A 24,823-nucleotide genomic window follows, 5' to 3' on the forward strand; every position below is an offset into this window, starting at 1 on the left:
CATGAATCTGGGGCTGAAACTCAGGGGTTGTAAGCCGAGGACATCGGCGTTCCTGCAGCTTTGGTGTTATCATCAGCGCTCTAACCCTAAAGAAGACCGCCTCCGGCGTGGCACTCCATGCACCCCGCATGATGCACGCGACGCCGCGCGAATGCTACAATACGTGCCTTCTGCTTCGTTTACTACGTCTACCTTCGACATGACCTTGAGCTAGAGGTGGAACATGGCCGGCTCCAGGCGACCGCGCATCTTATTCGGTGCTGTTATTGTTATCTTTATTGTCATTTTCACGAGATGGCAGTACGAGGCGGCGCCGACCGCACCTCTACAGCTGGAGGAGACGAATTCTAAAGGGGAACCCATATCTCTAAACCTTCCACCAACACCGTCAACGCCGCCGAACCCCTCGACGCCGCAACTGATACAGGATGCTCACAAGCTCGGATCTGCGGACGACTTCCTACCGCACTTTGCGGCAGTGCGACAGCTTCCGGCATTGAGCTTGGCCGAAGCGAAGAAGACCTGCACATGGGGACCGGACACGTTTGTCAATTTCCAGTACACCGAAGAGGATGATTGGGTGAAAAAGGACCGCCCAGACGACGAATTAGCGCAAAAACGCGAAGAATGGCACGCTTTTGTGGAGAAGAGCATGCTTCCCTATGCGCAAGTGAAGGACAAGTTCAGCGGCCGAGGCCTTGTCGTCTGCGCCGGAAACCAGGATACGCTCATGCGGCTCAAAGTCATTCTCCGGGCGCTCAAGAAGATAGGCTCCGCGATAGCCATGGAGGTGCATTACTGGGCCGACGAGATGGACGAAGCAGCGAAGAAAGAGCTCGTCGAACTGTATCAGCCAAACGCGATGCACTTCAACGACCTCTCCGGTCCGCACAACATCCTCCAGGTCAAGAAGGACCAGCTCTGGATCAATTACCAGCTGAAGACTGCCTCCGTCATCAACTCGCGTTTCGCTGAGCCTCTGCTACTCGACAGCGATAACATTCCGATCATCAAGCCGGAGGAGCTCTACGACTCGAGCGTGTACAAGGAGTTCGGATCTGTCTTCTGGCCCGATATCGCTCGAACACGATCTAACAACCCCATGTGGGCCATCACAAACACTCCATGCGCGATGGACGAGTACGAGCAAGAGAGCGGCCAGCTGCTCGTCGACAAGCGCCGCTTCTGGTATCACCTGCAGCTCGCGACATGGTTGAATAACGAGCAGGGGAAATACTACAACGAGTTCCTGCTGGGCGACAAGGACATGTTCAGATTTGCGTGGCACGCGCTGAAGACGAAGTACGGACATCCGAAGAAGTGGCTCACGAGCGTGGGCACCGAGAATGACGGCTACTATTGCGGGCACTCATTTGCGCAGCACCACCCAGATGATGAGCGCGTGGCATTTTTGCACGGCGGCTTGGTGAAGACGGTGGACCTGGATGTCATGAGGTGGAACAGAGATCACAAGGGAGGATACTACCGCAGTTATAAGAGCGCGCCATCGGACGAGGACCCGGCGACGAGCGTGAATGTCGCGATTAAGTTTGACAGCGCGGATTATCTGCCGAACAAGGGCCCGGGTGTCAAGGTCGCGCAGTGCACGGATATGAAGGATGTGGAGGCGCGGGACATCAACGAGATCTTATTTGGATTCGAGAAGACGTTTGAGGAGATCGGTGGGTATTGGCAGCTGGATGCAAATAGATAGAAGGGAGAAGAATCCTTGACCTGGCGATCGGCGAGCCCAACCGCCTGTATACAGTTTGGTGATCTCTCTTTCTCGCTGGACTCTCCGCCGTCAACGGGCAGCCTTTTTGCCGGGGCCTCACTTTCCTTATTCGGTGCGTATTCCGGGAGGTCAGGATCGTCGTGCTCATATACTGGGAGCTGCTCCTTTGACCTTCTTTTCCTTCTTCTTGCGATGAAGAGCATAGAGGATGGCGACTAGACACAGAATTCCACATGAAGGCCCTCTCGAAGCCAGAGAAGGCGGCTGCGGTTTTATTGAAGGATATTTTAGTTCTGAGCCGGTCTACTCTTCATCGTGCGCAGGCCGAAATCGGCGCTTGCCGTGGTTCATTCGGGAGTACGGAGTGGGACAAGTGCTTGGGTAACGTACTCCACGATCCATTAAATATCTCCTTAATTCATCATATGTCGTATATTACGAACTCAAGTCACTTCTAGCCGCTACGTTAGCTATCAGACCTTCTGCCGCGCGGTCCATTGGCCATCTCAGGCAAGATGATCTTGTTCCATGGCTCACTCTCCACGCTCGTCACCGCTGCAGCCTTCCCGGAACCACCTACTACGAACGATGTTGTTGCAGCCATTCGAAAAGCTTTGCAGAAGCTCATCTATGCGACCAACAGCGGCCAGGCTTCCGCCGAGCCGGACTCTCAAATGGACTGTGGGACACAGGAGCAAAAGCGCTGGCATGCCCCAGTATTGAAGGGCCATTTCCTCCTACAGCAAATGGAGGCTATGGGCACGGGCACGGGCGCTGTATCGGGCAAGCCTAGATGTATTTCCGAAAGCGAGTTTGTGGCATTCCCTGGTGAGTAGAGCCCTTGAAGCTATAGCTATCCCGATTTACTCTGAGAATGAACAACCTACGAAAGGTTACAGGAAGCTGATAAGTAATAGATGACTTAGAAAAGTGGGGCTATAGCTTTACGGAGTGGGACAATCACTATGATTTCGATGTCTCGGTCCCCCTGAGAAAAGCTCTAGAGGGCTTAGGAGTCAGTTCGAAGACAAAGTTAGAGGGCGGTCCAAACCGGGCTTACTTATGGGACCACGAGAACGAGAAATCAATTCGTGGCACTTTGTACAGGGTAAGTTGCTTCTACATCTACCCCTTCAGGCTTCTCTCTCCTCACTCACCATAGCCGACACGAGCAAGGTTCCTCATGGTCATCAACCCTCGGGATGGTGTTATTCTTTCTCTTAGCTCTTACGCTCCGTGGCACATGGCACAACAACAGGTTCCTCCAGTGACAGTCCTGCCAAAACTGAAGGCTTACAGCGATATCACATTCTTGCAATGGTATGGCTCACACGGCAGCGACAATAGAGAGGCCGCGCAAAACATTAGTGCGTCTATTATCCCACCAGGCGTTCGCCTTACAATCCGGAAGCTCTTTGACTGACCTGAGTGCAGAATTCGTCTTCCAAACACCCATCGAAAACGCTGACACCAAGGCTATTATTACGCAAGCTCTTTTCAAAGCCGGAAAAGAACTTCGCCCCTGGCCAGGAGTGACGTTTAGCATGCACACGGATGAAGGAAAAGCACTTCTCGGGTCGCCGAATGGTGCCGGGGTAGCTTTCATGCTGATACAGCATCAGCAGCAGCTCGGTAGGAAGACGATCGCAAGGGTCACTGTCTTCCAGGATGACGGGGCTAAGCAGCCGCGGCCGCCGAGTATGGTGTTCCATGTCACCGATGCTCCGACTCACAATGAGTAGAGCTAAACCAAAAGTCCGGAGGGGATGTAGATGCTGTGAAATGGAGCGTGGTACAGGTGTCATCGCGTGGGATCTAGGTCTCCAGTAGTCAAGTCAGGTCTACTATGATATTACTAGGTCGTGATTCGTGAGCTAGATAGCTTTAGGGCAAGAAATAGAAGAAACATTGACGGAGGGGGACAGCGTAGACTCACACTGCCCCGCTGTGTTCTGTCTAGGCGTAGTAATGGATCCAGCGCGCAAATAATTGGGAAAGAGGCGATCCTAACCCAATTCTCTGGGATCAAGGGGGCATATGGAGCGGTTTCTCGCGGTCTTCTTGATCACTCTGTACTTTCGCCTGTATTTCCTAGTTATGGGGTATGCCGTTTAGACCAACTCTTTGGCAAGAAACTCGCCATGTCATAGTTGGCCCTGGAATTAACAGGCGTAGAGACACTCGATATCCTACTACACTGACGACTACGCCAACCTTTCGCATTCTCCCAAGCCGAAATGGACCTCAGCCATTCCACCCCATTGAGTACCCCATAGCTTCTTCTGCGCTGCAATGACCATGAAGCAATGCTGAAGATAATCCTCATCCAGCAATTTCGAGTGTATGAAGACTGGAGAGCTCTTCCGCCGCCGCTTCTGCGTCGTAGTAGCATGCTTGTGGAAGCCAGGCATCTGCCGTAAGATCGAGACTACATCCGTTCGCTATGGCTTCACCTCGAGTGGATCCGCAATCTAGTGAAAGGCTAAGGTCGTTGACTGCAGATGCGGGGAGCCACGGTCTCTGGTAGAGCAAACGAGAAAACACCACTAATGTGGTTGTCGCAATGAAAAAGATGAGCATCGCCAGAGCGAGCTCCTGGAAATGTCTCCATTTTCTTCTCTCGCTCGGGGACGTATGCAAGTACTGTCGCTCACTATGTGAGGCTACCTCATTGACTTTGATAAAGCTCGAATTCTCGATGAGATCGATATTGAAATGAGCCCCAAGCGAATGATGCTACCCTCATGGCTTCTCAACCACCCAGCATATTCCGTCAAGAGCCTAGCGTCGACGTGGATCTGGCATGGAAAGCTCTGCGAAGTTCAAAGCTGGTACCTATCTCCAAAGACCAAATCATCACTATGGGCAAAGACCCCTCCCAAGCAGTCCAGATACCGGAAGATTGGGGATACGGCAACGGAAGCTACTTCGGACGGGTCGATGTTTTCCACCAGATCCATTGTCTCGATGCACTCCGACGAGAAGCATACTGAGACCATTACTATGACGCGAGATACCCGCATGGGCTGAATGACACCAATGGCTGGCATCGCTCCCATCTATCGCACTGCATCCATCTGCTGCTGCAGAACATCATGTGTAATGCGAACACTGATGTTTACCCGCACATATGGATTGATAGTATTATTGATCATCCGTTTCCCGCCTCCAACATCGAACACAAGTGCAGAGATTTCGGTTCTATACTTGAATGGCAGCGAAGAAACGCTTTGGATGAGAAGGAATTCGTAGAGCTGAGAAGGCCCGAGGGGTATGAGTACAGGAAGACGAACCATGCGTTCAAGGAATTGGTGCACTGGTTCGACATTCACGAGGATGACGGAGATAGCATGAAGTTGATGTTGAAAGTTCGGAATCATTTCTCATTGTTCTTGTCACAGTTACATGCTCTCCCCGTATGGTAATCTTGACATTGTGCCATCCACTTGCTGTTGTTTTCATATGCCGTCGCTTTTCAATACATCGTACGCGCTCGAATGACCGCCCGGAAGAGGTGCGCATATTTGAGACCGAGGTGCGCATATTCCAGCACGGCACTTTTGATAGACACGGTGAGAGGCAAGGTCAGCGTGAATTGAAGGAACTCCGTCATCTGTCATCGATGACCACCTGGAAAATAGTCCCGCTCCCACGCTGGTCATCGAGCTGCCATACGCCCCATTGGTCTGCTGATGCCGAAACTGTAGCCTGCATTCCCGTTCTAACTACGTGAAGCCGGCAACCGAGTTAGCTGGTTGCTGTTCATATATATTGCGAGACCAAAATGAGGATATTCAGCGCCCCTGATGTTTCGGCGTGGAGCCACTGTTTCACCACCGCGGGGTTCTACTTCCTCCTGGCCACCAACACTCTGATGCTGGCGTTCTACTGCCTCAGTCAGCTCTCCCTCTCCCAGGCTCCTCGTACATCATTTTATCACCAAGTCGAGTCCTCACAGAATGTCTACGACTCCGCAGCTTCCCCGGAAGGTCGCTTATACGACTATCTGGGACAGGTGCCGAGAGTCTTCTTCGCCGACCTCCTCCGCCAATATGAACAACCGGTCAACGACGACGGCCATGGCAGCAATCTCCTTGACGAGGCTAACTTCCCATATTCGCAGAAGTTCATCTACGTAAAGGAGCCGAGTAAAGAGAACCTCACTGTCATGGGTGTGTCCATGATACATTAGCTTCATTGTTTGGGCGCCGCGAGGCACACGATCGAAAAGATGCTCAATGGGAGTGACTGGGAAAAAGCGAATTCAGGGAGTTGGGTATCGATATGAAGTTCGTGCGAGAGCACATTGCGCATTGCTTAGACTACGTGGCGCAAGTGAGTTGATCCAGGCATACGAAGGAGATTATTGAGCTAAATTTGACAGGGCATCGCATGTGCGGGTGATACGCTGGGACCGTCTTCCATCACGATGCACCCGGCCACGGGTGCAACGGTGAGAGTAGTACATAGTACGGGTACTGTGCATCAGTGCCGGGATACGAAGCTGCTTTTGGATGCCGTGTCGCAGACGAGGAGGGAGCCGATTATTATGTATCGAGATTGGGAAGACGGTGATACATTGACTAGCCTCGTTGACGGTAGCACGAAATAGATTGAGAACGGTTAGATCGGTTGGACAACAAACTTCAAACCTTCGGGAAATATCAGTTATTGTTATGAATTTGCCTGCACCATTCGAACGGGTCAGAAGCGACCACACTTATAAGAAACATAGGAGCTCTTTACTGTCCTCACGTGCCAGGCAGATGTCACGCCTGTTCTCTTCCAGAGGGACGCGTCTGGTATCGGGGCCTGGAAGACGCACGACGCTCCACATAAGTGTAAGGACCCGGAAAAGATGTCGCAGTGGCAGATAGAGCACGAGGTCTGTCAAACCAATTGTAAGCCGGGTCTGGAGCTCGTTTCTTAGAAGGGAAGACATGGTTAGGGAAGGATATGAGGATCGTAAGAAGGGAAATCTGTGGATTTGTGGTGTATCTATGGAATCGTCCAAGCACCCGTACCGTGGATGAATCGTACCCTGTACCCCCTAGTCACCTTTATCCAGCCACCTGACGCTTTTGAGTTCCCGCTAGACCTTGGTGGCCCGGCTTTGAACTTCCGCACCACTTTCATCAGCAGGGGAGAGACCGGCCTTCGCTGGACCGCATAACTGTACGCCTTCTTTGCTGAACCTACTCCCATGCACAGGACAATCCCAGCTCTTCTCGGTGTTGTTCCAACAGACGACACCCTTCATGTGCGGACACAAGGCGCTGAACTTGTGCACCTGCCCTCCGTCATCCTTGTATACTGCCATAGGCTTGCTTGCCGTAGGGTTTAGCACGCCACCCTCGCCGGGGACCAGATCCTCAATGTCCTTGATGTCGGACTGCGTGAACCGCTTGTACTGCGTGTTGATCTGCACATCGTGAGTGATCATGCTGCCAGCAGACTTCGCGATGCTGAGCAGACGGCTTGGGTCGTAAAGCTTCGCCCACGGGTTGCTGTTTCCAGTAATTTCGTCCGCGATGAGCTTTCCGGCAAGTACACCGTGCGTTAGGCCGTTCCCGCTGTCGCCGGTGACAATGTATGTATGTTTCTGGCCCTGGTTCTTTCCGATGAACGCCATGTAGTCGACAGGCTCGAAGACTTGCCCACTCCACTTATAGTCGACGCTACCGGCCTGGGGAAATCGTACACGTGTCCAGGATTCCAGTTCCGCCAGCGGTGCTGACGTGTCGCCCTGGCCGACTTTGTGATCGCCACCTCCCACAACAAGGTAGTCGTCCTTCTCGTCGCATTCGGTCAGGCGGACATACTTATACGCTTCGTTTGAATCGTAGAAAAGGCAGTCCTCTACCGAGCCCTTCGGCACCCGGATGGCGATACAGTACGTGCGATAGTACTCTTCCTCCGCGATGACCGAAAGCTTCTGAAGTAGCACACAAGTAGCCTCTACAGCGTCGCGACACTTGATGGTATTCCCGTCGAGCATTTTGACGTAAACATCCTTGTGGCCCAGGCCAAGCACTTCGACGCCTTTCTCCTGTACGTCCGTAGCCCGCGTATAGGTGTAGCAGGAGAAGTTGGGCTGATTCTTGAGCCACTTCAGAACGCCGACGAGGTATTTGGTGGGGTGGAATGTCGCCTGACCGGGGTATATCACGGCGTCGCGCTGGTCGATCTTGCCTTCCCAGCCTTTGATCGCAAAGCCTTCCTTGTACTCCGTAGCGATTCCAAGCTCCTTCGCTTTCTCACCATCCGTAATGAGCTCTTTCATGTCCTCCGTATGTTCGCTCTGGTCTCGCGGGTACTGGGAGATATCGTAGCCGGGAAGGTGGCGGTACTCGCACTCGATACCGAGCTGCTTGGAGAGCTCGCCGACGCGATTGAGTGCCCACGTATGCGACTCGGCGGCCATCTTAGCCCCAGAATCGCCATGCTTCTTCGCAATGTTGGTATATCCGTCGTCGAGGTCGTTGGCGAGATGTCCGCTGGTACGCCCAGTTTCACCCGACAGAACCTCGCGAGCCTCGATCATAACCACGCTAAGACCGCGGGTTACCAGCTCGTAGGCGGTCGAGATGCCCGCAATTCCTGAACCGATGATGCAGACATCAGTCTCGAGATCTTGATTGAGCTTAGTGAATTGAGGGCGGTTCGAATACGGCTCCTTGTGGACCCAAACCGCGTCCGTCTCACCGGAGGTCCGCATGAATTGCTTGGGATCGGACATGGTAGCCATGGCGAGTCGTTGGCGCAGACAGAAGAACCTTGGGAGATGATACCGTGTCGCGTTGAATGCTGGGCTTCGCGCGATCTGGAAGAGAGAGGCTCTCGCAGCGCACTGCAGTGTGTTAGTTGATGCCGTCACCAGGCGAACAACAGGGTTAAGAAGGGTCATTGTTTGGCCGCAATCATGACATGTACATGCATCTCGTGAACTCTTTAAGCGGATTCCGACTGGCTGACAGAAATGGATTGCGTGAATGGCTGTGAATTTGCTCCTTCAGGCCCCGGGGCGGCAGAGCACCGATATTATCACTATGACGATTTGGTGACCAGCATCCCTGCCTACCCTCCGGGACTCCGCATGGCGCACAGATGCCATTGCTAAACCTTTGCGTACTGTGTACACCCAGTAATTGCCCAAGAACAGACTGGAGGCTAGTAGGCTGGTGCCGGACGCACTAGATAGCGCAGTGTTTACATGCCTGGAAGGTTCAAAGTTTCGGGCTTTTAAGTTGTCAGCCTGCTAGAACGAAATGGGTATAGCGCGTCGATCAAAACACGCGGGCGGGTGGGGTCCGTGGCTTACCCCACAAAAGTTTCAACTATCTCCTTTCTCTCCATCGACGGACATAGGTGCCCCATCGCCGCGCCGCAGTTGCCCACGTCTTTATACGCCGTTATCCAAAAAGCATAGTAGATGTTGACCCCGAAAGCATGAAAATAGCAAACTGGTTCTCCTTAGCCGAGATACCATACCTGGGCTGCGGATTTCACGACAACACCACGCTGAGGAGACCGGCTGGATGAAAGATCCGTCTCGTCACATATCGGCATCTTCTTATCTAGCTGAACTACAATGGCCCTATTTTCTTCATCATTTACCACAATCACGTCCTTCGAGATCGAATCTCTGACTCCAATGAACGGAGACTCAGAACAGAGCACGTAACGCTGCACAATACCCTCCAGATTCCTAAAAGACAAGGGGTATGGCATCTGCTACTAGGAAATTACCCCTTCTCTAATCTAGATGTTCCAGATTCGTCACCCGAATGCCAACCACCGCGTGGCGATGCTAAGCCATTCTCTCCAGGGCATCGTCGACGTACCTGTGCTCAATTTGAAATACGCTGCATCACTCCTTAGAGTATCGCCGCACGTTTACTAAACAAGGCCTTGGAAACGGCGACACCATCGGCGACCGCCTAAGGAACAGCAGCTTGGCTTCTCCCGAGCACGTGGATCGTCGGGCGATCGGCCGACTACGCCTTTCTTGGCCGGCGACCTCGCTCGTATCGCCCTCTCACTTTATTTTACGCGGAGTGTCTCGGGAATGATTATGATGTCAGAGACGAAAGTCGGGTTGGCATTTGCCCGTGAGAAAATGCGCTCTGGTGGAAGCCTTAGGTGCGCGTTGCTGTCTATGTGCCTCCAGCCCAGCTTACATGTACTTCAGACATTAGGGTCTAGCAAAAGAGAACCGGAGGTAATTGGCGCAATGCGCTCATTAATTCGGCTGCATGAGACATGTTCAAAGTCCCTGCGGACTCCTAACGAGCAACGAACCCCAAGGACGAAAGTTGCATAACCGGCTCGCGAAATCACCCAAGAGCAACATTCGAGGAAAGAAGTGCACTTTTTGCATTCGCTAATGGGTCGCTAATGGATTTTGAAATAATATTTACAAACACGCCAGAGATTGAGGGACCTTCAGTGGAACATGCAGCAGCATGTCCCCGTTGGCACTCTTCCGCGGCAAGTGACCACCGCGCATATTCACCTGCAGCGACTGGTGCAGCAGACGGGGCTCACCAAGAGTCGAATCCCGCTCAGCCCTCCACTGCACAAAGTCCTCCTTTGGTGCGCAATTTCCGACATGCTTGTTGGTCGCCTTCTGCTCCTCGACTGTCGTATACGCCTTCCACTTGTTGCCGTCCTCGGACGGTGCGCGGCCCTCGGGCGGGTAGTCGTGTCCGGTGTAGAGGCGATAGTCCGGCGGCAAAGACAGCAGACTCTGCATGGAGTTGTAGAGAGCATCCGCCGAGCCTCCCGGGAAATCGCATCGCGCCGAGCCTACATCCGGGTTGAAGATGGAGTCGCCGGTGAAGACGTTCTTGCCAATGACGTAGCCAAGGTGGTCAGGAGTATGGCCTGGAAGATGCATCACGTAGGCGTCGATGGTGCCCACGGAGAAGTGTTCATCGTCGTCGAAGAGGTAGTCGAATGCGCCCTCCAGCTCGGAAGAATCGACGCCATAGCGCGGCGCCAGGTTAGATTGCACGATCTGGATCCGCTTGCCGATGCAGACGGCGGGACGGGGTTGCCCGCGCTGCTCGAGCTGCTGCTGCAGGTACCGCGAGGCTGTCAGGTGATCGGCGTGAACATGCGTGTCCAGGATGCGCGTCACCTTATACTTCTTCTCCTCGACGAGGGCTAGAAGCGAGTCGGCTGTTTCGGTGCTAAGGCGGCTTGAGCCCGGGTCGAAGTCAAGAACGGAGTCGATGATAACGGCCTCGCGTGACTCAGGATCCGCAACGACGTACTGCCACGTGCTGGTCTTCGGCTCGAAGCGCGAGTGGATCTCGGGTGCGGGGGACATGGTGTGATTCTTTTGTGGCGTTGGGGGATTCTCTTCGTCTTTGTTGCTTTGCGTTGGGTTCGTTTGTCTGATGAGGAGATTTCAGGAACACGGCGCAAGGCCTCTATATATGCTCGCCAGAACCACCGCATTCCATGATCATCTTCGCGAAGCCCTGCGACACAATCCCGTAATGCTGTAATGCCCAGATGCGGACCAAGAGCGGATGGCGAGGTGTGTTTCGTATAGTCGGCGACTTTTCCCCACTCCGGCGACGTCGGAAACGAGGCTGCGACCCAGTCGCCGAAGACGCCCCAAGTACGCCACCGAACATACTTATCACTAATCTAAGGGCGATTCACATCCGAATATAAGGATTCCAGTGCAGTTTTCTCCTCCACACTATATCCAGTTTCTCTGCATTCTACGATACCGTTTTCCTATCCTGCAACATGGCCAGCGCCAACAGTCCCTTGACGAACGTGGCCGCCGGCGGCCTCTTCGGAGCCGCTCTGGCATCCTCTGGTGTCTTCCTACCCTCGGTCATCGTGCAGCAGATGCAGCTCGCCAACTTCCACATGCTGAAGGTCTTCATGGCGGCAAGCGCCAGCAGTGCGTAAGTGAAGCTCCTCCGCGCATGTCAGAACACCGCACTAACGATGCGCAGCGTAGCATTAGCACTCTTCGAGCGGATGGGCATATCAGAAGCCAAACCACGACCGCCATCCTCCCTAGGACTCTTCGGGCGCTACGACGGAAACATCATCGGCGGCGCCATGGTCGGCTTAGGCATGACACTCACCGGCGCATGTCCCGGTACTGTCCTGGTCCAACTCACGACCGGCATCCGCTCTGGATGGTACACCTTGGCGGGCGGCGTGCTAGGAGGGATTCTTTATACTCGGCTCTTCCACCGGAAAGACTGCGCGCTGCCGAATGAGAAGCTCACTGTTCAGACCAAGTTCGGCATTGACACGCGGTACGCTGTGCTGGCGTACGAGGTCATGTGCGTGGCATTCATCAGTCTGGTGACTGCGTTGGGTCCGAAGGGCACTTCGGTTCCACTGCATCCTCTGCTTGGCGGTGCTCTTATTGGGGCCGCTCAGGCTGCATCGCTCATCCTGACCACTCAGCCTGTGGGCATATCGACGGGATACGAAGTGGTCGGGGCGTACTTCTGGCGGTTAGTAAAGTCGCTGTCCGGGCAGGACTTGAAGGGTGTTCCGCGACCTCCTTTGAGGTCCGTCTACTTCGTGGCCGGTGTTATTGCAGGCAGCTTAGCATTGACCCGTTCAATTCCGTCAGTCGTGTTTGAGACCGGTATCGGTGTTTCAGCTTCGCGTGGCGTTCTTGGAGGTTTGGTCATGGTGCTAGGAGCGAGGATTGCGAACGGGTGCACTTCGGGGCATGGGATCAGTGGGATGTCTCTTTTCGCGGTCTCGAGTATCGTTACCGTGGCATCGATGTTCGCCGCCGGGATCGGCTCTGCGCTATTGATGCAGTGAGATCGGTGGTTGGTTCCGGGTTGAAATATGTGGTCTGCTCGGAAGTGGCCCAGCGTTATCCTTCAGTGTTGTTAGCCTAGAAGGTTGCATTTCAAGGCGTTTGATGGTATGGTCGGTGTCAATACAAGTATAAGATGTTATAGGTTCCAGCCTCATGCACTAGTCTCACCCCATGCCTGAGAGTTCCAAACGAGTCCTACGTAGAAAACGAGGTTACATCAAAATTACTTTGGCGTTACCGTATGAAAGCGTAAGGAGAGCGCGGTTCCATTTGCATCCATCCACTTTGTACCCGTCGCTCTGTCCGTCTTCAAATCCCTAGATGGACGGTCAAGGTAAGCCCCGCGTCGATGATCAGGCCAATCCCATTGACATAAGAAGCCGCCGGGCTACAAAGATAGACCACGCCCTCTCCGACTTCCTCCGGCTCCGCTGGTCGACCCAATGGCGATGCTGCTTTGACAAAGTCCTGCACTGGCGGGAATTTCTTGCGTTCAGCCTCATGTATAGCGGTGTTGACCCAGGCAGGGCAGACGGCATTGACGCGGATGCCTTTACCCACGGCATCTTGCGCTGTGGGCGGGTGTCAGTCACGATGTGTCGTTGGACAGAACTTTGCCACTTACCCGTGCCCTTTGTAATTCCCAACGCGGCGTGCTTCGAGGCGATGTATGCCACCTTCCCAGGAACGGCCGCATACGAGAGTACAGACGTGACATTGATGATCGTCCCGCGTCCAAGATCTCTCGTAGCTCCCAACTTCGTTGCAAAGGTGCGAGGCTCCTGCTTCTCCATGACCTTGACTGCGGCGCGAGAGCAAAGCAGCATGCCACGGGCGTTTGTGGCCATGACCCTTTCGTAGTCGTCCATATCATTATCGGGGATGGCGGCATAAGCGAGAGTATCTATCTGGAGAGAGGTCAGCCCCTGTGCAATAAATGGTTAAACAGGCTGCCTACTCCAGCGCTATTCACCAAGTAATCAATTCTTCCAAACTCTTTATACGTCTCCTTAATAACTGCATCGACCCGCTTTGGATCTGTGACATCGAGAGCGTAGGCACGCGTCTGGTACTCTGGATTTGTCGCAAACTTCCTGCTTTCATCAGAGGCCTTCGCAGCGCCGGCCTCATCGATGTCTGCGAAGACGATGGCTCTAGCGCCAGCTTCAGCAAGAGCATTTGCTGCCCCGCGCCCGATTCCACTCGCAGCCTACAAATAATCAGCTTTGGTATGCGGTGAGGCAGATGGCTTTGCACTTACGCCAGTGACTAGTGCCACTCCGGTTGTGCGAAAAGAAGCCATGATGAGTAGGAATAGATTTTTGGGGGTCTTGAAGGTTTTTTGAAGAAATAATGGAGCTAGAAGTGTTTAGTGAGCTCAAGCGTAAGCAGGCGTGGGCTCCGCTTTTATACAGCCTTGTCAAAATCGCTACGCCGTAATATCAATTTTCAGGCGACCCACGATGCCGGGTATATGATATGCCGTGCGGGGCATCACTTTAGAACCGGTAACTCGAGGTAAGTGATAGATGCTACGTCTGCGGGACATAAAAGGAGAAGCTCCCCGTGTCATAGGACAAGCACAGGCAGCTCATTGCGACTACGAAGTATAACCACCAAGTCCCTTGCTCAACTACAATTACTGTCGGCAGTCTCTGTTGACTTTGAAATCCGTTAGTACCAGTCCCAATGGGCGCGTACCCTGCGGTCGACGGTCCAGTCGTACGCGACTCGTACTGCCTTCAACGAAATAAGCCACAAGACGACCACACCAGCCGCCTCGAATCCCAGGACCTTCAATCCCAATTTCACACTACTCAGCATTCCAACCAAAAAGGATACCAAGAAGACGAGCCACCACACTATGGCTATCGCAAATTGCAGCGCCCTCGTCAGGTGTTTGCTCACAGTCCTCCATCCGTACGCTATGTCGATGATGCGGTCATAAACGCGCAGACCGTGGCGATCAAGGATTGCCAAAACAGCTGCAACGGTCCCGAGGAGGAAAATGAGTCCAACAAAGTCGTATAGAAGAAGGTGGAGGTCGGCAAATCTCGTTTGCATGCTCAATATTCCGGCCGATAGAGACAGAGGTAAAAACAAGGCGGCAAGGAGTGTAGGCCGATTGACACTATCCGCTTGCTTGATACTGAGCATATTGCTCAGCATTTTATGCACCTCGTTATACCTCTCTTTCCGGCGCGAAATGTATAGCTTATAGAAGTCGCACTCAGCCCAAATATTCTGAAGTTCTTCTTTGATGCTGTTGAACCGCGCGGGGAGCTGGATACGTTCTGACATCAATCTGACACTATTTGATACGTAGTCGACCCCTGCTACGCCGCAGATTAATGGATCCTCGACCTCCTGGAGTGTCAGAAGCCTTCCGCTGATGCCATTGAGCCGGGAGGCGATTGGAAACGGCTCCTTGGGATGGAAGAATGACCAAATGTACGAGGTCACCATCGCCTTAGGTTCATTACTTTCAAGATCGGAGATGAAGGCAAAAGTCTGGCGAAGGTTCACGAGTAGAACCTCAAGCAGAATAAGCCGGATTGCCAGTTCTTCGTGACCGCCCGCCAGGTGTATGAGACATTCCGGTCGGGATAAAGATAGGTCTATGTTTTCGAGCCACCTCCAGGCAGCATTGGCGCACACAATTGCTTCGGAAGAAGCATGCTGCATCTTGTCGGTAGATGCGTTCAGCGCCGAACACACCACTAGAAAGATGAGCGATCTTAGCAAATATTGCCGGAATGTGAACATACTAACAGCCCTTCCTTCCTTGTGCATTACGGCGAAAGCAACACTTTGAGCCTCGTATTCGTCCTGTTTGACAACTGAAGAACGTCCAAAATCCGACCAGTTCGGGCAGCTGCGAAGGTGTCTAGCAAAAGCCGGCGCTCGATACGCGGCAGGTCTGACTGATGCTTCCCACATCTGTCTGAGGGCCGGTATACCATAATCCTGTAACCTCTGGCTAGAGGGGAAGCAAGCGCGGGTTGAAATCCAGCCGTGCTCATTAGGGGGATTTATCCGTGACAAGCAAGATGGATATGGAGCTTCAGGGGTCCTATAGCTGTCGATATATTGTCCGACCCTGCTACTCCTTCCGTCAAGAAATACTCTTATTGTGTTCTCCAACTGTGTCGGCAAGCCGAGTATACTCTTCTCAGCGTCGTGTTCGGTGTATCCCTCCCCCCGAATGACTGGCGGTTTCCCGTCTAGAAAGATGTCGATGACTTTGAAATAGCATTCTCCTGTCGCGGGATTGGGCGTTGCGCTGCTTCCCTCGGCCGGTCGGTTCATTTGGGGTTCCTCTTCCACAATAGGCACCCGGGGACCTTGAGGATGATCGTGAACGCTAGCGCCATTGTGGAAAGTGTTGTTGGGGCCGTCCTGATCATTGCATGATGAAAGCCGCCGAACGAACTGCGTAGGGAGAAAGCATCGCGACTTGCCCCATAAAGCGATTTTTAAGTATGAGCGACAGCACGATCGTCAGGAGATGTGAGGTCGGGCCTGTCGGGCGAAGTAGCGCCACACATGGCTGATTGGCGCGAGAAGACCCAGATGGTGCAATCCGTACTCACGCATAAGAAGAGGCTTGCGCCTCGGTTCAGCTGACGGCATAGAGCATTGTAGCCTTGGGCTAACCCTTGATGCAAAGGAGGCGTCGCACTCCGGATAGGTCGCTCTGCAGAGCGCATCGAGAGGAAACTCAATGTTAAGGGCCCTGTCCTTAGGGATATTGATAAAGAACTTATAGAGACAACCCGCGAAAAGAATTATTGTGTTCGTGGGTGGAGAGGCGTGGGCTGATGGAGGAGAGGTGGTATGATGACGTGCGACCCTCAGCTGCCTCTCGGCTGGACTTGCCCAGTTTCATCTCCAAGGTAACGACTTGCCCACATCATCCCAACCCCTTACACAGATAAGTGTAGCATCTCGTCAGCATGCAAACGATTCCACCATTCCAAAGACTTGTAGACCCTCACTTCCCCCAGCAGCAGCGGCCGCAAAATTAGAAATGTTCTCTATAACTGCCGCCTCCTCACCATCCTCCTTCATCTGCCACATCCACATAGTCCAAATACAGACTTCTGCATCACTCATCAGCAATCCTTGCTGCAGCCCTCATCCGAAGAAAAACGACCAAGGGAGATACAGACAACATTGGCCCAACGCTCTCGGTTAGAGTCGCCCAGTTTTATACCAGCAATATCCAAGGTCTAGTAATGTCTTCCGTATCGTAATCGGATCTCGAACTCGGGTTCTGGACGCCGTGTGGGACTGCAAAACAAAACCACAAGGGCATGCCGTGTTACTCTGTCGTTGAGCTTGTTTAAATAGGGGACAGGAACCAACCGAACCCCGCACTACGCAATACGAAACCTCCAGCGCCCGTAACCCGTCAGCCAGTACACAACATCCCATCCCATCACTATCACACCCGTCCCGTCTCCCCAGCCCTCGGAATGGGTTCTTCCATTGCCTCCGCACCCAAGAAGACCGGCCATGATATATCAAGCTTGAAGCAGCAGGTCGCACGATAAGCCAAGGACTGCTAATCTGCAACAGGCATCTGCGTAAACGATCCCCAGCTCCAGGATCAGCATTACTGCGTAGGGATGGCTAAATTAAATCGCCATCCACCAGGAACACAGGTACGAGATGCGGCCCTCATATAAATGTAGGGCTCGCTTGCTGCTTTCGATCGCTCCTTCCTGTATCTTGCGTCGGCGGGGCCTTGATAGGCGTCTTCCCTTCCTCTGCAGCGCCATCGCACTGCGCTTCAGACGTGAATCCGGACGGAGCACGACAACCAGGGAGTAGCCGTCTGCGAGGGACCTCAGGAGCAAATCGCAATGGCGTGCAAGAGCCGCTCAATGACCTCAGTGGTCGCGCTTGCCAGCGCACTCTTCAACACCGCGCTCGCAGCCCCAGCTCTACACCCGCGCGCAACAGCATCCGACCCCTTCGCCATCCTCGACCCGCAACAATGGGTAAATCCCGACAACATGACCTGGTCCGACTTCGTCGCGCCCCCGGGCACCAACTGGGGCGACACCTCGCGGCAAGGCGCAGACCGCAACTTCAACATCGCCATGGTGACGGTCGACTACCCGGACTCGCCCTTCGTCGTAACCCTGGCCGCCAACTCCGACATCTTCGGCAACCCACAGCCTCTCGCAGCCGGCCTGGCGCGCGAAGACGTGCCGGAGTTCTACAGGGCGCTGTTGAATACGCCCAGCGAGCTGAACCGCAACCACACGCTGCACGAGTACTGGATGGGCGACTCCTTCGGCAAATACGGCGTGAATTTGACCGTCTTCGGGCCCTACCGCATGCCCAGCAAGAGCTATCAGTATGGGATTGACGATGAGGAGGGTGGGTTTAACGAGGGCGCATGTCCCGCAGGCGGAGGGCCCTGCTCCGTCGACCTGCGCACCGACGCGCTGGGCGCCTGGCGCGCAGACGTGGGCAACGAGACGGCGGACGGCTTCGAGCTCGCCTTCATCCTCTCCGCAGGCCAAGACGAGTCCTCGACGTGGCAGGAGTTCGGCGAGATGAAGTTCCTCACGCCAGACGACGTGCCCGACGAGTTTGGCCCGCCGGGGAATAGCTCCCTGCCTAACTACGCGCACACGCGGTACGTTGAGTGGACGAGCTGGGCTGCGGCGTCGACCATCTGGCCGAATGCGGGAGGGGGTTCGTCGACGCAGGGCGAGAGCTCCGGGATGGCGACTTTCGCCCACGAACTCTCGCATCTGCTGGGAATCGGCGATAACTACAACAACCCCTTCAGCAATCCCCCACGCCGCACCTACACAGGCCCCTTCTCCATGCTTTCCCGCGGGTCTTTCAACGGCCCAGGGGGTCCCCATACACGCTGGCAGATTCCCCCCGTGCAAGGCGCCTCCATGGGCTCTCTCCACACCATGCGCGACAAGCACCAAATCTCGCTCATAGACACCACGCCCATCCTGCAAATCTCCCGCGCGGGGCTCGCCATCTCTGGCCCCGTCGTCGCCGAAATAACAGCGCGCTCCGTCGACCCCGGCGCCGGCGGGCTCATAGGCTTCAACATCTCGTTCGGCGCCGCCGGCGACCTCTCCCCCTTCTGCAACGTGTCCGCCGACGCGCTGTGCGACGGCGGCAAATACGACAACTACAACATGGAAGTCGTCGACCGCATGGGCGCCGACAGTTTCTGCCCGGACAGCGGCGTGATGATCAGCAAGACCAAGAACTCCGACGAAGAACAGCCCTTCCAGTGGATGATCGATGCAAACCCCCAGGATGCGCATGTCGTCGATTTCTACTTGCCCAACGGCACGGCGCGGTACTGGAGTATTGGCGATTACAGACAGCTGGTTGACGCGCTGTTCCACGCGGGGACGCGGAGCGGGAGCCAGTTCGAGTATGTGGATGGCGCGAATGGCTTGCATTTATACGTTGTTGATGTGAACCGCGATGAGGCCGGGGTGCTGCATTACACCGTCGGCGTAGCGTCTGCCTCCTCTAGCAACGCAACGTCCACGTCCACATCCGCCAACAAATACGGCCTCGAACTCAGCGCCGGCACCCTCGAGACGCTCTCCTACGGCGCCACACCCTCCGACGGCGCGTTCTGCACCTTCGAACTGAAGAACACGGGCGTAGCCGGAAACTTTACAAACCCGCACCCCCAGGACCTGTCCAAGTACCTGGGCTCAGACATCTATCGGCTGAGCGCAGAAGTGGACGGCGCGGGCTGGAAAGTCGCGCTCCCGAACGCGCTGGCGACGGCTAAGTTCGGGGCGTCGACGACGACGAAGGTGGCTGTGGGCGCGGAAGGCGAGGGCTATGCGGTGAGTAGCGAGGCGACGGTGACGCTGACGGCGACGAGCGAGAGTGATCCGAAGGTGAGGGTTAGTAGGACGTGTAAGGTTGTGGCGTGAGTGAGCTGGGGATGTGAGATATGCATGCAATGAGCTAAATACGAATTCTGTTGAAATATGTCAATGCTGGATGAAGGTGTTCCAATGCGGAGTGAAGAAAATGCTCCAATATATTGAACCAATGCAGCAGCCCGATATACCCTTATGCCCATCCCATTTTACATGCTCCCGAAATGCGCGATGGCCCCAATGCACCGCAAAGCCAAAGGTATCACAAATCAGACGAACGGAAACAGAAACAGAAACAGAAGAACTCGCGACCAATGCAGCGCGAATCATGCGCTCGGCGCATTCGGGAATACATTATCCCTCTCCCCACTCTGCCGTCTCTTAACCTGCGGCTTCGACGGCGGGCCCATATTCCCACTCCCGCTTCCACTCCCCATTCCACGTCCCTGCCCCAGCGCCTCATACCCGCTCGTCTCGCCGTCATATTCGCTTGCACTCTCCGCCGTGCTCAGCGTACTCAGCCGCTTAGCATGCCACGGCATACTCTCATTCGGCGTGCTCGGGCGCGAGCCGGACGGCGTGAGTCTCGACGGGGGAGCCGGACGGGAGGACTGGGCAGCAGCAGTAGTAGAGAGTGCAGGCAAGGTTTTCTTGCGGCGTGAATCTGAGCGCGTCGCCGTCGCCGTGCTGCCCGTGGTGCTAGTACTCCAGCGGCGTTCTCTGTGGCCTTCGGTGAGGCGCAGACGGTCGTCGATATCCGGCGTGGGCGTCGTGCTCCGCGACGAGCTACGCGAGTTCGACCCGTCTCTGCCACGCAGATTGCTCGGGCGCCGCTTGCGCTCCTTCAAGCTGCCCGTCGCCGACAAATGATGTTGATGATGGTGCCCATGCGCAGCATGTCCACTCTTCTCAACATCGCCACTCCGCCCCGTAATGCCCCTCGCGCGCTTCCACCCCCGCCACCCCGTCCACCACAGCCACCCGCCCTCCTCGCGCGCCGTCTCCCTCTGCCTTGCGCGCACCCTCTTCCTCAACTCGGCGCGGCGCTCGTTCTCCCGCTCCCAGTACTCGGTGCGGTAAATCTCCCAGCCCTCGCGGAAATCCGGGGTAAACGGCTTGGGCAAGAGCAGCAGCTTGATGATATCGCCGCCGGGCGCTATATCCTCCTCGGCATACTCCTTCCCGCCCTCGACCATGCGATGCCGGGGCCTGCCGCCATCCGCAAGCTCCCGGCCCTTCTCCTGGCTCAAATTGATGTAGTGGTAGCTACTCCCGCCCGTCTCGCCGCCCCACAGGCCGCCGGAGAACGGGCGCACGAACGCCAGCCAGCCGGCCACCTCGCTCCACCACGGGCCGCGGATAATCACAATCTTCGCATTCATGCCGCGCAGGCCGCGGTTCGCAACGCCGATCCAGCGCCGCGGCCAGCGCACGCCGCGCTCCCACTGGCCGGTGGCCCAGAACAGCAGCGCGGTGACGGCGCCCGTCATGAAGCTGAAGCGGTACCAGATGTCGACGAGCCAGTACTTGGAGCTGCCGATGCTCTTGCCGTCGTCGCGGGGCCGCAACCACAGCACGTAGGAGAAGTAGAGGTTCCAGAGGGCGAGCAGGGTGAGGACGAAGGAGTTCTGGCGGCGGCGCGCGCGCAGCGTGAGGTACTGGCTGCGCAGGCTGGCCTCGAGGATCAGTAGGTTGAGGTAGATCTGCGGCGGGGAGCTGGGGAGGAGGGACGTCGGGTCCGAGGGCGGGTGCGGCGGGCGCGGCGTCTTGAGCTGCGCGAGGCGGTCGTTTGCGTCGTGCGAGGGGGGGTTCGCGAAGGCGGAGGCGGCGACTGAGTTGAGCGAGGTGTTGGGCGCTGGCGCGCCTTTGACGATCTGATCCAGCAAGGGGGCTGAGGTATTTGGAGCCGCCATTGCGGCATGTAGAGGACTGGGGTCCGTTGGAGCTATGGAGTTGATGTCGGCATGTGAACGAGGTTGCGGCACGAGATGACGCAGCTCCAGCGGTATCGCGCTCGCGAGAGCTAAAAAAGCGAAGAGTCCAGATTGAAAAGAACGAGTATATGGGAAACGAAAGGACGTTATTAACGGGCGGCGGTGTGCTATATGAGGTCGCGGCACGGCGTATCGCGAGAGCATGTCTCGCCGCGGGCGGACCTCCGTGATGATGTCGGCTGCTTCGCTAAAGGTGCGGTGAAAGCAGGGATTTGCTGGCCATGCAAACCACCCCGCTACACCCTGGGAACTATAACAGCTTAGGCAAGGCTATATCCCTTTTCTTCACCGTCTATTCGAATCTCGAACCATAATCTGCCCTTTGCGGGATGACATTTTGCTCGAGTCAGGATTGCATATGCAGGGCAAGAAGTACGGTCGAGGGCAGATTGTGGGGAGAGATTTAACCCTGTCAACGCTGATGCAGGAACTACTGCTACAAAAGTCTAAATGATACACCCAACCAGTCCTTCGCTAGGGATGGTGTATGCCAGAAACGCCCTTCGTGAATCAAAAGCACATTAGCGCAGCAGTCGTCGCGCCCTGCGCTCCACGTCCCTCATCTCCTCCAGCATAACGTGGTTGAACTGCTCCCAGCCATCCAAGTAGACGTGATGTCCCGCCTTATTAATAATGATGACCTTCGCCTCGCCCTGGTCCCTCTTCCTCTCCTCCGCCGATGCGGTGGCCAGTATTCGCTTGCGCTCCTGCTTGATCTTCTCTTCGGCTGCGAAACCGCCTGCAACGTCCATCCAGTCGTTTTCGCCGTACATGAATACAACTGGGATGCCATTCTCCCGCTGACCCTCTCGAGACGCGAAAGACTGTGTTGCCGAGGTCTCTGAAGGAGCTGGCGATTTCGACCGCGTCTTGTGGCACTTCTTTGGCGGCGTGTCCCCATCTACTGTCGGCACACTGTGCGCTTGAATCCATTGCCGACCAACACCTTCTATCCTTCTGATAAGCGGGCTTCGTGCGAAAGCGCCGGGTGCGAGCAGATATGCAAGCGCATATTCCGAGCTTCCTCGCTGGCGGAAGAGGGAGTAGCTGTAATCATGCAACGCCTGAGCTTCTTCTTCCGGCAGGTGCGAGAAGCGGCGTGAGGTCCAGCCCGAAACGAGACGGGGACCAAGCGGACCGCTCCAGCGGACAAGCGAGAAAGGCGAAATCATGTTGGCCTCCCATAAATAGGTGATCCAGCCGGGCAGTCGCCGCCTCGGAGGCTGGTTCTTATCCTTCCCTGTTTCTTCTTTCTTCTTAGCCTGGTTTAGGAAGTTGTTGTTATCTGCTGTCGGGGGCGGCACGCCGTTCCGCGTGTCGGCAGCGTCTTGTGTGAATTCGTTGGCCATCGTCGAGTCCTGCGGGTCTGGAAGGTCTTCGTTAACCGCATAAGGGTCCTCCGGAATACCGACGGGCGACGCCAGAATCAGCTTGTTCAACCGCCCCGGGTACTTCAGAGCGTAAGCAACAGCCAGATAGCCACCCAAACTGTGACCGAGCAGAGTAAAGCGCTCTAGTCCGCGCTTGATACGCCATTCCTCGAGCGCATCAATGAACCAGTTCTCCGCCTCCATGATTCTGCTCTCCTTGTCCTTGGCGTGGATTCTGAACGCAGGCCGGCTGCTCCTGCCCATGCCGAGCAGATCAAGCGCGAAGACCTTCCAGCCCTCCGCGCGCGATATCGCCTCGAAGTTGCGGTAGAAGAAGCCCAGGCCCGCACCATAGCCGTGCAGCATGACGAGGTTGTGCTCCACCTCTTCACCCACCCGCTCGATAGAGAACTCGTTCAACGCGCGGCCTTTGCCGCTCAATTCCACCATTTCTGAGTTCCATCTTCGCGGCCCGTACGGGTCCGTGATGCTCGAGGTCGTGGTGTGAGCTTCGGGGTTCTTTGGCGGGGCCGTGAGATCCGCGGATGAGGGCGCGGCGGACACAGGCGCGGATCCGGTTTGCGTATGTGTAGGCGGCTTCTGCAAGTAAGGGATAAAGGATAGGACGCGGTGTTCGGTGGCCATGGGAGAGGTGCCAGCCCACTGTTCATAGACGTCAGCCCGGCTCAGCCATCAGGCTGGAATCGAGAACCACTCACCCATTGACTGAAGCCCTCCTTCGCGCCCAGCGGAAACCACTGCGCGAACCGTCCCTGCTGCGTCTGATCCTGCTCGCTCGCCCTCTGCGACGCCAGCGGACTCTGCTGCGTCCTGCCTCTCATATCCTCGCCATCGCTCTGCGCCGCAGCCATCGTGCTCTGGGCCTTCGAATCAATCCTGATGGGCGTCGACAAACTGATCGTAATATAGCTCGCGCCACCAAATCCGACAGTCTTGCAGACCGCACTTTTCGCGTTCGGTCGGGCGTGGAGGTAATGCCGCAGCAAGCGCAGCGGGGAGAAGGTTGAAACGTTCACGGTCGCCACGGTTCGGGGTGCAGCGAATGCCTCAGGTGCAGCACCCGGGGCTCCGCTGCGTGCGTTTATATATGGGCGGCAGGGGAGCTGACGTAGGTCTCGCGGCGGCCAGATTGCTGGCGGAATAGGGACATGGTAGGCGCTGCTGAGTGGTTGCTCGCGTTGTGGCGGACTTAAGAGGGCTATCGACGCATCATGTCGCGGTCCGGACCGGAGGAAAATCCGCCCGCATGCCCGATCTTCACGATGCTTCGCATTCCAAAGTATTGTACTCTGCTCACAAGGTGACTGATGTAACGGCCGCCAATTCTCATATATTTTTTAGACGCGTATCAATTCTTTCTAGGTACGATTCAATTCATATCGCGCCTCGCCATTCTTCTTTGCTCAACCAACAAAGCATGAGCCCACACCACTCACGTTTACGAAGAGACAAAAAAATACATAATCAATAAAACGCGCATACTATCAGGGCCGCGTCAGGTACGCCAGCAAATCCCGAGGCAGAGGAAAATGCTTGAATCAGCATCCCGAATTCACTCGTCCGAGGATCTTGGCATAGCCCCTTCTCCCCTCCCCTTAACTCCTAGAAGACAAAACACAGCACTTAATGACTTTAGTATATACATTTCACTCCGTCTTCGGAAATCGCCTATGTAAATACGCATTTGCGTTCCGGTTCCTTCCAATTCCAGCGTAAATAGGCTGACCAATGAGCGTGCGAGCATCAATCACACCTGAACAACGACTGCGCACACACAGCGCAGAACGTCCGTTATCGATCCGACAGAGCCCATGAATGAGATGGCAACCTGTGGGGCTATACCCTCACTGAACTAATTCAGGCCTGGCACACTGTTTCAATCGATTAGTTTTTTCATTCGACACTCGGACTGTGCTACGCAATCAACAAACATTTCGAAACGCCTATCCTCCCAGTATCAACATTCTGCAAATAATCCCCCCTCAATTGCT

General features: G+C 55.3%; 11 protein-coding genes across 11 annotated transcripts; 5 read left to right on the forward strand and 6 right to left on the reverse strand.

The window, feature by feature from the left end:
* The first annotated feature begins 187 nt into the window (after positions 1–187).
* On the forward strand, positions 188–2,192 carry BU26DRAFT_523531 (glycosyltransferase family 71 protein). Its single transcript, XM_033830068.1, has one exon. The coding sequence runs from the start codon at positions 224–226 to the stop codon at positions 1,712–1,714; it is 1,491 nt and encodes a 496-aa protein (XP_033678990.1). The 5' UTR covers positions 188–223; the 3' UTR covers positions 1,715–2,192.
* A 58-nt stretch (positions 2,193–2,250) lies between these two features.
* BU26DRAFT_569871 (uncharacterized protein) lies at positions 2,251–3,477 on the forward strand (the record flags this gene model as incomplete). Its single annotated transcript, XM_033833937.1, has 4 exons — positions 2,251–2,563; positions 2,653–2,843; positions 2,898–3,102; positions 3,170–3,477. The coding sequence occupies 4 exons, from the start codon at positions 2,251–2,253 to the stop codon at positions 3,475–3,477; spliced, it is 1,017 nt and encodes a 338-aa protein (XP_033678991.1).
* Positions 3,478–4,596: 1,119 nt separating this feature from the next.
* Positions 4,597–5,160, forward strand: BU26DRAFT_534183 (uncharacterized protein; the record flags this gene model as incomplete). Its single annotated transcript, XM_033831204.1, has 2 exons — positions 4,597–4,696; positions 4,730–5,160. 2 exons carry the CDS (start codon positions 4,597–4,599, stop codon positions 5,158–5,160), a joined length of 531 nt encoding a protein of 176 aa, XP_033678992.1.
* A 359-nt stretch (positions 5,161–5,519) lies between these two features.
* Positions 5,520–6,347, forward strand: BU26DRAFT_509729 (uncharacterized protein; the record flags this gene model as incomplete). The annotated part of the gene is made up of 3 exons (XM_033827168.1): positions 5,520–5,907; positions 6,057–6,070; positions 6,120–6,347. The coding sequence occupies 3 exons, from the start codon at positions 5,520–5,522 to the stop codon at positions 6,345–6,347; spliced, it is 630 nt and encodes a 209-aa protein (XP_033678993.1).
* A 471-nt stretch (positions 6,348–6,818) lies between these two features.
* On the reverse strand, positions 6,819–8,489 carry BU26DRAFT_465635 (FAD dependent oxidoreductase). Its single transcript, XM_033825196.1, has one exon. The coding sequence runs from the start codon at positions 8,481–8,483 to the stop codon at positions 6,828–6,830; it is 1,656 nt and encodes a 551-aa protein (XP_033678994.1). The 5' UTR covers positions 8,484–8,489; the 3' UTR covers positions 6,819–6,827.
* Positions 8,490–10,151: 1,662 nt separating this feature from the next.
* Positions 10,152–11,826, reverse strand: BU26DRAFT_543386 (Metallo-hydrolase/oxidoreductase; the record flags this gene model as incomplete). The annotated part of the gene is made up of 2 exons (XM_033831690.1): positions 10,152–11,115; positions 11,801–11,826. The coding sequence occupies 2 exons, from the start codon at positions 11,824–11,826 to the stop codon at positions 10,152–10,154; spliced, it is 990 nt and encodes a 329-aa protein (XP_033678995.1).
* Positions 11,827–12,696: 870 nt separating this feature from the next.
* On the reverse strand, positions 12,697–13,920 carry BU26DRAFT_523533 (NAD(P)-binding protein). The gene is made up of 4 exons (XM_033830069.1): positions 13,816–13,920; positions 13,513–13,764; positions 13,180–13,462; positions 12,697–13,126 (listed from the first exon to the last, which is right to left on the reverse strand). The coding sequence occupies exons 1-4, from the start codon at positions 13,855–13,857 to the stop codon at positions 12,864–12,866; spliced, it is 840 nt and encodes a 279-aa protein (XP_033678996.1). The 5' UTR covers positions 13,858–13,920; the 3' UTR covers positions 12,697–12,863.
* A 162-nt stretch (positions 13,921–14,082) lies between these two features.
* Positions 14,083–16,356, reverse strand: BU26DRAFT_523534 (uncharacterized protein). The gene is made up of 2 exons (XM_033830070.1): positions 15,323–16,356; positions 14,083–15,274 (listed from the first exon to the last, which is right to left on the reverse strand). The coding sequence occupies exons 1-2, from the start codon at positions 15,861–15,863 to the stop codon at positions 14,229–14,231; spliced, it is 1,587 nt and encodes a 528-aa protein (XP_033678997.1). The 5' UTR covers positions 15,864–16,356; the 3' UTR covers positions 14,083–14,228.
* A 1,087-nt stretch (positions 16,357–17,443) lies between these two features.
* BU26DRAFT_534187 (M6 metalloprotease) lies at positions 17,444–19,498 on the forward strand (the record flags this gene model as incomplete). Its single annotated transcript, XM_033831205.1, has 1 exon — positions 17,444–19,498. The coding sequence occupies one exon, from the start codon at positions 17,444–17,446 to the stop codon at positions 19,496–19,498; it is 2,055 nt and encodes a 684-aa protein (XP_033678998.1).
* Positions 19,499–20,322: 824 nt separating this feature from the next.
* BU26DRAFT_436607 (Spo7-domain-containing protein) lies at positions 20,323–21,360 on the reverse strand (the record flags this gene model as incomplete). The annotated part of the gene is made up of 1 exon (XM_033824183.1): positions 20,323–21,360. A coding segment is annotated over one exon (1,038 nt), but the record flags the coding sequence as incomplete, so codon positions are not given.
* Positions 21,361–21,820: 460 nt separating this feature from the next.
* BU26DRAFT_554747 (alpha/beta-hydrolase) lies at positions 21,821–24,009 on the reverse strand. The gene is made up of 2 exons (XM_033832282.1): positions 23,531–24,009; positions 21,821–23,474 (listed from the first exon to the last, which is right to left on the reverse strand). The coding sequence occupies exons 1-2, from the start codon at positions 23,681–23,683 to the stop codon at positions 21,963–21,965; spliced, it is 1,665 nt and encodes a 554-aa protein (XP_033679000.1). The 5' UTR covers positions 23,684–24,009; the 3' UTR covers positions 21,821–21,962.
* Between the last annotated feature and the right edge of the window lie 814 nt (positions 24,010–24,823).

The sequence above is a fragment of the Trematosphaeria pertusa genome, assembly GCF_010094035.1.
Source record: "Trematosphaeria pertusa strain CBS 122368 unplaced genomic scaffold BU26scaffold_16, whole genome shotgun sequence".
Classification (NCBI taxonomy): domain Eukaryota; kingdom Fungi; phylum Ascomycota; class Dothideomycetes; order Pleosporales; family Trematosphaeriaceae; genus Trematosphaeria; species Trematosphaeria pertusa.